The sequence below is a fragment of the Danio aesculapii genome, chromosome 15, assembly GCF_903798145.1.
Source record: "Danio aesculapii chromosome 15, fDanAes4.1, whole genome shotgun sequence".
NCBI lineage: Eukaryota > Metazoa > Chordata > Actinopteri > Cypriniformes > Danionidae > Danio > Danio aesculapii.
The window spans coordinates 7,584,324-7,594,698 of NC_079449.1; the positions used below are offsets into that span (position 1 = coordinate 7,584,324).

Below are 10,375 nucleotides of genomic sequence, written 5' to 3' on the forward strand. Positions count from 1 at the left end.
CACTGCATGTTTTGGATGTCTCCTTTGTCTGTCACACCCATTACAGATCTTTCAGTCTGTGCCAATGAGATGATGATCTGAATCAGGTGTGTTTGGTAAAGGAGACAAGGAAAATGTGCAAAGATGGTGGTCCTCCATGAACGTGGTTGAGAAACACTGCTATATAGGACTTTGCTGCCAAGACTGGGAGTCATTTAAATCAATTTGATTCAATTTTCACCTCAAAATGATGATAATATAAGCACTAAAGTAATTAAGCACATTTCCCAACAATTTTCATTGCTCTTATGCAAATAATCTTTTATTAATATGAATTTAATGCTGCAAATTATCATGGACACGTTTTTTAATAATTATATGATGTAAACACAAACAATGCCAAGTGATTTTGAGTTTAGAAATGCAAATAAATATTGAGTTAAATAATAAAAGTTAGGTCGTTTTCACCAAATGTACTTTTGAACATGTGCTTGTGAAATATGAACAGAAATATGACCAATTCATCCGTTTTATTTTCTAAATATGTCTAAAATGTATGTATTTTTTTCTCCAGAATATCGTTACAACTTTATATTGCAATAAATACCTTGTCCTCGTATAATGGCGTCAGTGCTCGTGTCAGAAAATTTCTTGACGACATTTTAAAAAACGCCAAAGATGTCAAAGATAAATTCTGTGTAATGTGTAGACTTCATAGAGAAACAAAATATTATTGGGAGGCCGCGGCACCGTAATGTAGTGTCTTATGATGAAATGTTCGTCCACAAGATGGCGCTTGGCTCAAAACATTCCATTGCGCCGCATTCACTTAAAAAACAAGACGTTTAATAATATGAATTTGTTGATTGAATACACAATGTTAACTTCCAAGTAGATTATTACAAATCCGACGCTTTACTTGCTGTGAAAAGTATAAAACATATTTCATCGTTATAAATCACAAACAACAGTGATTAGTCCTGCTTGTATGCGTTGATAAAAGTAACACACATCACGTGATAAATCCGTTATCTTACAAATAGTATAACTAATAGTTTACACGGTATTAGAGATTTTAAAAACATTTAAAAGCTTTTTTAATAAAATTGCTTAGTATGTAGATGGAATAAAAGATTTAATTTGTATATAAATAACTGACCAATCAGAGAGAGCTTCCGGGCCACTATATTCCGCTTCGGTGTTCATTGTGTTTTGCCGCTCTAGTTTTGTGTTATTTTGCTGTGGTGGTCTGGCGGGAGTTTAGAACAGAGTCCTAGAGGGAGCGGTCTCCACGGTAACCATTTAAGCCGGAAGCTGCTGGGCTCTCCCTAGCTAAGCAACAATAACAGATAAAACAAACAGAATCTACTCTAAAAATTGCACATAAATAAGCACAGTCTGTTTATCGTCTCAGCATGTTACGGGAATCCAGATATTTTTTGTAGCGGAGATTAACCGACGGCAGGTACCGGTGAGTCTGCGTGTGCGCTGATTTATGTTTTGCCGTTTGTAATGCCAGATAACCTGAGGAGTTTCTTTTTGCTAACCAAAGCTAAAATCATAATGTTAATGCTCAATTAGTAAGAGTTAATGATAATTATAACAACAAAATTTCAACATAAATCTCAAATTCATTCTGCCTGCCTGTCTGTCATGTTTTGTCTGTCTGTCTGTCTATGTATGTGTGTTTATCCATCCATCCGTCCATCCATCTATCTATCTGTCTATATGTATGCATCCATCCGTCCGTCTGTCTATGTATGTGTATATCTATCTATCTATCTATCTATCTATCTGTCTGTCTGTCTGTCTGTCTGTCTGTCTGTCTATCTGTCTATCTATCTGTCTATGTATGTGTGTCTATCTATCTATCTATCTATCTATCTATCTATCTATCTATCTATCTATCTGTCTATCTGTCTATCCGTCTATCTATCTATCTGTCTGTCTGTCTGTCTGTCTGTCTGTCTGTCTATCTATCTGTCCATGTATCCATCCATCCATCCATCCATCCATCCATCCATCTGTTCATGTATGTCCATCCATCCATCCATCCATCCATCCATCCATCCATCCATCCATCTGTTTATGTCTATCCATCCATCCGTCCATCCATCCGTCCATGTATGTGTATCTATCTTTCTGTCTGTATGTCTGTCTGTCTGTGTATGTGTGTCTATCTATCCATCCATCCATCCGTCTATGTATGTGTATCTATCTATCTGTCTGTCTGTCTGTCTGTCTGTCTGTCTGTGTATGTGTGTCCATCCATCCATCCATCCATCCATCCATCCATCCATCCATCCATCCATCCATCCATCCATCCATCCATCATCCATCTGTTTATGCATGTGTATCTATCTATCTATCTATCTATCTATCTATCTATCTATCTATCTATCTATCTATCTATCTATCTATCTATCTATCTATCTATTGTTCTTTCCGTCCATCTATTCATCTTTTTCCTGTCTGGCTTGTGTGTCCATCTCTCTGTGTGTCAGTGTGTTTGTCTGTCCATCTGTGTCCAGTGATGTCCAGGTCAGTGGTGTGTCCAGTAAGTGTCTCAGCTGCCGCTCCAGAGTCTCTGTCTGTCCTCCAGAGGCGTCTCCAGACAGCAGAGCAGCAGACAGAGGAGCTGGTGAGGAGTCTGGGCAGTTTGGGAGCATCTGCAGATCAGCAGCTTCTCCAGAACTCTGTGAGAACTCGTCCCATCAGTCCTGTGAACATCCAGCAGGCCCTGAGCGCCGCAGGAGAGAGTTTGCTCTGGAGACAGTGTGAGACGCTGGTCGCTCGTATGTGCAGACTGGAGAGTGTTTTACATGCTCTCAAACTCAAGGCCTTCCGTCTGGAGACAGAGAGAGAGCTCAACCCATCTCACTCTGGTCAGTGCTTTTCATTAATAGTTTTGCATATCTTAAAGTGTGCATATTCATTTTTAGGTAGCACTTTACAATGGAGCTTTTTCACAAATCCAGGTTTCTCAGCAGCAGAAGTCAGCGTAGTTGGTAAACTAATTGGTATAGTGGTACAGTGCGGTATGGTTCACCTTTATCAGACTTGTGTTTCCACTTACAAAAGGGTACCAGTGGTGGGAGTGGTGTACGACAGAAACACGTCGTTTCAGTCGACGTCATTATCGCTCAAAGAAATCTCTACAGTAAAGCTGTACAGGGTTGTTTACGTATCATATGAGAAGCACTTCTCACAAAACAGATGCTTTACACACAAATATCTGTGTATAACTGTTCATTACTAACCTTTCTATGAACATGGTTTGATTATAACTGCAGATCAATGGTAGTGTAAAATAGCCTTCTAGAGGTGTGAAACTACACTGATCTCACGGTCCGGTTTGGTTCGGTTACGATTATCATGCCATCGATTCGGTTCAATTCGATATATCGGTGCATCACGGTGCATTGACGATGCTTTCCATACACAATTTTATATCTTACTTCACAGGCGCAGTTCACAGATGAGTGACACTGATAAACTTCAGCGGCGCAGTGTTGCCAGATTGGGCGGTTCTGGATAGTTTTTGGGCTGGAATCAGTTAGCTACATCTGGCAACACTGCAGCGGTGATCACAGCTGATCCATGCGGTGGAGAAAACTTCGCGCTCGTGTCTGTATCCAGAAGTGTATCAGCCGAGAGAAGAGGAAAAGTCACGCAGCTGGTCAAATGGGCCACATTGAGAGAGAGAAATGGAGTTGACTTTCATTCTCTCAGTCGCAGTGAAGTAGGGGCTTCTGCTGTTCAGTGTCAGTGAAAGACTGTCCAGCAAACACACACTCAGTGGAATTGTGCACAGTTTCTGCGTTTTTAAGTTGTTGGAGCGTTGTAAATACTCGCGCTCGCCTCCCTCGCCATAGTAAGCTACGGTGACGCAGCGCATATGAAATAAATGACGTCAGTACATCACAACCAGTTGTGATTATTACTGAACCGATACCGAATTGTCCGCGTCTGCATCGCGGTGCACCGAAGAAACAATTAATTTTGATTCCCGCTATAGCCTACTGTAACATCTGCAATTATATCAAATAAATATATAAATGCATATGTATATGAACACATACAGACCCTTACAGTCTCTGATATGTTATCAATTACAGAAAAACTACACACAACTTACATTTAGTCCTTATTTGGGTTCAAAAACAACATGTGGCGACCCCTGATTACATTTACATTTACATTTACATTTAGTCATTTAGCAGACGCTTTTATCCAAAGCGACTTACAAATGAGGACAAGGAAGCAATTTACACAACTATAAGAGCAGCAGTGAACAAGCGCTATAGACAAGTTTCAGGCGTGTAAAAGTCTAAGAAGCAAAACATTAGTAGAAATTTTTTTTTTTTTTTTTTTTTTTCTTTTAGAGAGAGAGAGAGAAAGAGGGCTCAGTTAGTGGTATAGCCAGAGAGGCAATTGCAGATTAGGAGGAAAAGTGGAGACTAAACAGTTGCGTTTTTAGTCGTTTCTTGAAGACAGCAAGTGACTCGGCTGTTCTGATGTAGTTAGGGAGTTCATTCCACCAACTGGGCAGATTGAATGTGAGAGTTCGGGAAAGTGATTTCTTCCCTCTTTGGGATGGAACAACGAGGCGACGTTCATTCACAGAACGCAAGTTTCTGGAGGGCACATATATCTGCAGAAGTGAGAGCAGATACGAAGGAGCACAGCTAGAGGTCACTTAATAAAGGGACTAAGCTGAAAAGTGAATGAATGAATGAATTATTATGGTGTAATGTCTCTGCTGTGTATTTAAAAATGGCGCTTTGATTTTATTCTCCTGAATTGTGCACAAGCTAGCGATGTATCTCTGTGAACCAATAGGGTTCAGCTGTGTGTCTAGCTCTGCCTTTTGGTACCCTTTGGTTGTACTAGGTACCCTTTAGAAAGGGAACCCATTATGTAGTATGGTACGGTTCACTTTTTGGTACCTTTTGACAGTGGAAACGGCCGTAAAAGCTTACCGAACTGTATTGCAACACACAAGAGCGCAGTGAGTGGGAAAGTACAACTAATACGTTTATTACAATCCTATTTGCTGACATACTAAAAGAAAAAGTCCATGATGGTGTTAACAAGACTTTCAGAAGGAAAAAGATAGTGTGAGACTGATAACTGCAGCCAGAAGAGAAAATAACATTAAATATACTGTCCTGCCCCATAGAGTTAGACAATTAGATTTCTTTCTTGTAATTTGATTTAAAGATGATATAATACATTTACACTCAAACATTTTAAACCTTAAATATGAAAAACTTTCAAGGATTTAAGATGCTGATGACTGTTAAAAACGTATTGTGAAAGCGGTCCATAAGGTTGTATTAGTCAATGTTAGTTAATACACTTACAAACAATGAACAATTGTTCACAAATTAAAATAAAAACAAATAATAGGTAAAAACAGTTGTGAACAGTTGTTTGATTAGGCTACATAAATGTCGAACTATCATTAATAAATGCTGTACAAGTATTGTTCTTAATTAGTTCATGTTCGTAAATACAATGATTGTAGAGTTTAACTAATTAATATTATTTTACATATAAACCCCAATTTTTTTTATATATTTATTTATTGGGGTTTTGCATTTACAACTTAAAGCAGTACATTACCCCTCCCCTACCACAATAAATCCCAATTTTAAAACACAACTTGCAACTTTACATAACTTGCTTTTCGTATTTTTAGAGTAAAAGAGGTTTTTAAAAATATGCATTTGATTTCATATTTGAAAGTTGTATTTTTGTTTGTTTTTCATAAAAAATACAATGTCATTTTTTTTTTATTTGACATTTTTTAGAAACTTGATTCCACTTGAGCTATAAGCATCTTCTGAAAAAAAGAACAAAGTCTGTTTTAATGCTCTTAAGATTTTGGAAATTTCATATTGACGTATGCTCAGAAAAGTGGCCTTTAAGTATGCATATTGATTTATATTATTGTACATGCAACACAAATTAGACATAAAATGTGAGGAAAACTAGTTTTTAAAAAAAAATATGCGTTTCATTTCAGATTTGAATATAATATTTTTGTACATTTTCTCATAGCAGTAAAACTACTTTGTTGTTAAAAAAATTCAATAGTTTATTAAAAAAAAAAAAGCTTGATTCCACTTCAGCTACAATCTGATTCTAATGTTGGACTCTTTAAAAAAAGAAAGAGCAAATCTGTGTTTTAATGCATTCAAAATTATGCAAATTTCATATTGGCATGAATGTGCTCAGAAAGTGGTCTACAGATCATAAATGGGTTATTATTGCAAAAATATAGTGTATAACCATAATATCCCCCTGCCCCTGTAATATACAAAATATTAAAAGCGTTACTGAATAAAAATATAGTGTATAACCATAATATCCCCCTGCCCCTGTAATATACAAAATATTAAAAGCGTTACTGAACAACAATATAGTGTATAACCATAATATCCCCCTGCCCCTGTAATATACAAAATATTAAAAGCGTTACTGAACAAAAATATAGTGTATAACCATAATATCCCCCTGCCCCTGTAATATACAAAATATTAAAAGCGTTACTGATCAAAAATATAGCACATATCGACTTTAAAAAGGGCATTTTGAATGCAACATGAGCAGCACCAGAAAGTTACAAGTATGTACTTTAATAAATCCATAAATTATGGTATTACACACCCTGTTCACACAGATACACACATATCTTTTTAATTTTATCAATAGCATTGAGTGTGTATGAGAGTACAAGGGGACAATATACATTTTGTACAGTATAACAATCATAATGTTTATGGGAAGTCCCTTTAGCTGCATGTGTAAGTAAGTGTATGAGTGAGAATGTGATTTCTTCCGTTGTTCGGTTTGCATGAATCAGTGTTCGCAGCAGGAGTGTGTTTGTAGCGCAGTAATGTTCCGTGTGTGTGTAGCCGGTCTGCAGGAGCGGTTGATCAGCCTGCAGGAGCAGCATGAGCAGGAGCAGCGCGCGTCTCTGCAGGAGCTGCTGCGTTTACAGGATGAGCTGCAGCAGACCCGAGAGGACAGACAGGAGGCGCAGCGGGAGGTGATGCGACTCACAGAGGCGCTGGAGAACACCATGTCCGCTCAAGTAATATCGCTTTTAGGCTTGTAATAATTGGGAGACTTTGTAAATTGTATTTTTTATTTTAGTCGTTTCGGTTATCACACAATAGGATTATTTAAATGAACAAAAAGCTACCATATACAGTTTAAGTCAGAATTTTTAGCCCTCCTGTGTATTTTCCCCAATGTCTGTTTAACAGAAAGAAGATTTTCTCAACACATTTCTAAACATAATAGTTTTAATAATTCATTTCTAATAATTGAGTTATTTTATCTTTGCCATGATGACAGTACAAAATACTTTACTAGATATTTTCAAGATGCTATTTAGCTTAAAAGGACATTTAAAGGCTTAACTAGGTTAATTAGGGAAGTTATGGTAATTAGGCAAGTCATTGTATAACGATGCTTTGTTCTGTAGACTATCCAAAAAGCAATATTGCTAAAGGAGGCTGACAAAATTGACCTTAAAATGGTTTTAAAAAATTAATAACTGCTTTTATCCTAGCCAAAATAAAACAAATAAGACTCTCCAGAAGAAAAAAGTATTAACAGACATACTATGAAAAATTCTTTCCTCTGTAAACATTTATTTGGTCAAAAAAACAATAATACTGTAAAATAGTATGAAAATAATTTAATATATTTATGTGTGTGTGTGTGTGTGTGTGTGTGTGTGTGTGTGTGCGTGCGTGTGTGTGTGTGTGTGTGTGTGTGTGTAACCATGGACCTCAAAATTCATTCATTTATTTTTTTTTCAGCTTATTTTAGCTTTCAGCTTTTCAGCTTAGTTTATTATTTAGGGGTCGCCACAGCAGAATGAACCGCCAACTTATCCAGCATATGTTTTACGCAGCAGATGCCCTTCCAGCTGCAACCCAACACTGGGAAACAACCATACACTCTTGCATTCACACACATACACTACGGCCAATTTAGCTTATTCAATTCACCTGTTCCACATGTGTTTGGACTGTAGGGGAAACCGAAGCACATGGAGGAAACCCACACCAACACTGGGAAAACATGCAAACTCCAGAATGCAGATATGCCAACTGACCCAGTCGGGGCTCGAATGAGCGACCTTCTCGACCTTCTTCAAAATGTTCCACGTTGCTATTTCATTCATTCATTCATTTTCTTTTCGGCTTAGTCCCTTTATTAACCCGGGGTTGCCACAGCGGAACGAGCCACCAACTCATCCAGCACGTTTTTACGCAGCGGATGCCCTTCCAGCCGCAACCCATCACTGGGAAACATCCACACACACACATACATTACGGACAATTTAGTCTACCCAATTCAGCTGTACCGCATGTCTTTGGACTTGTGGGGGAAACCGGAGCACCCGGAGGAAACCCACACGAACACGGGGAGAACATGCAAACTCCACACAGAAACGGCAACTGAGCCGAGGCTCGAACCAGCAACCTTCTTGCTGTGAGGCGACAGCATTACCTACTGCGCCACTGCGTCGCCTACCACATTGTTGTTATTTGTCAATAATTTTTCCATACAAAAAAGTTAGTAAATTTGCTACTGTAGATATATCAGTATTTAATTTTGTTTGGTGATATGTTATACCAAGAACTTAATTTTGACTTTAAAAGTGATTTTTATTAATGATTATACATTTTTTAACCATCAGAGAAAAGATTTTCAAAAAGCTTGTTTAAAAATTATGTAATATTTAAAAAAATTTATGTAATATTTTTAATTTTACTTTTTAAATATTAATTATTAAATATTAATTACTTTTTTTAATTACTCAGCTTATTTACACTTTAACAAAAACATAAAGTCAGAATTTCCCAGGCGTATGAATAATTTTGGGCTTGATATACTTATTTATATAAAATATTAAACCGTTACACATTGCATGCATGAATTTAATAAATAAAATCATTATTTCAGTCTCATTCGAATTTTATTCATTTTTATTTTTTTTTAACCTCTGAATCTGTTCATAGAAAAAGGAGCAGATGGCGCAGGAAACTGCAGCACACCTGGAGTTTGAAAAGTCCCACAATGCACTTCTGCAGAGAGTAGAGGAGATGGAGACAGTGGTGGAGAGGGAGAGAGCACAGGTAAACTGAAAAGATTCACAGAATGTCCTTGATCTTGTTTAAATATTGAATAAGATTTGTCCGATTGATTAATATATTTGGATAAGTGATCCAATAATGTGCTATATATGTGAATGATCTAAATCCTGTGTCTTGTTAAGGAGATGTGTGCTGTTGCTTTTATACATAATCCGGTTTTCTTTCATTCATTCATTCATTCATTTTCTTTTAGGCGTAAAAACTGAAATTTGCTCCTCAAATTAAGGTAGTGTGTGAAAAGTGAAAGTAAAAGTGAATGTTGCTGCTTATTCATTCATTCATTCATTCATTTTCTCTTAGTTTCTTTAATAATCTGGGGTCGCCATAGTGGAATGAACCACCAACTTATCCAGGATATGTTTTACGCAGCGGATGCCCTTCCAACTGCAACCCATTACTGGGAAGCATCCATACACACTCAATCACACACATACACTACAGTCAATTTTAGCATACCCAATTCACCTCTACCACGTCTTTAGACTTGTGGGGGAAACCGGAGCACCCAGAGGAAACCCACACGAATACGCGGAGAACATGACCCAACCGACAATCGAACCAGTGACCTTCTTGCTGTGAGGCGACAGTGCTACCCACTGCGCCACCGCATCGCCCTCCGTTTTCCTTAACATCTAAAAAATAAAACGGGGCCAAAAAGTGTTCTTATTAAAATCGTTTTGAAAGTGTTTCTTAGGTGTTTTTTGACAAATAATCAAACATTTTTCACAGTAAAACCCGATAAAACTGCATGTTATTTTAGGTTATCAGTGTTTTAAATTATGCAGAGTTACACTCCTTGTTGCTAAATAATCTACAGTCAAAGTTAATGGTAATTTGTTAATTCTGGCTAATATTTTTTGCATATTTTCTGTTAGAAAAATTTACGCGAGTATTTAAATTATCATTGTGTATTGTAATATTAAAAATTGATCACAGTGATACTAGTTAAGGCGGCGCTGTGGCTCAGTGTTTAGCACTGTTGCCTCACAGCAAGAAGTTCGAGCCTGCGGCTGGGTCAGTTGGCATTTCTGTGTGGAGTTTGCATGTTCTCCCCGTGCTGGCGTGGGGTTTCCTCTAGGTGCTCTGGTTTCCCCAACACATGCGCTATAGGTGAATTGAATAGACTAAATTGGCTGTAGTGTATGAGTGTGAATGTGAGAGTACATGGGTGTTTCCCAGTACTGGGTTGTGGTTGGAAGGGCATCCGCTGTGTA

General features: G+C 37.5%; 1 protein-coding gene across 1 annotated transcript in view; it reads left to right on the forward strand.

Moving 5' to 3' along the window:
• Window positions 1-2,461: 2,461 nt before the first annotated feature.
• Window positions 2,462-10,375, forward strand: part of ccdc150 (coiled-coil domain containing 150) — a 55,326-nt gene continuing 47,412 nt past the window's right edge. Inside the window, exons 1-3 of the mRNA XM_056474315.1 lie at window positions 2,462-2,864; window positions 6,903-7,081; window positions 9,027-9,143. Coding sequence (XP_056330290.1) covers window positions 2,513-2,864; window positions 6,903-7,081; window positions 9,027-9,143 — 648 coding nt within the window. The 5' untranslated portion in view covers window positions 2,462-2,512. The remainder of the gene's footprint in view (window positions 2,865-6,902; window positions 7,082-9,026; window positions 9,144-10,375) is intronic.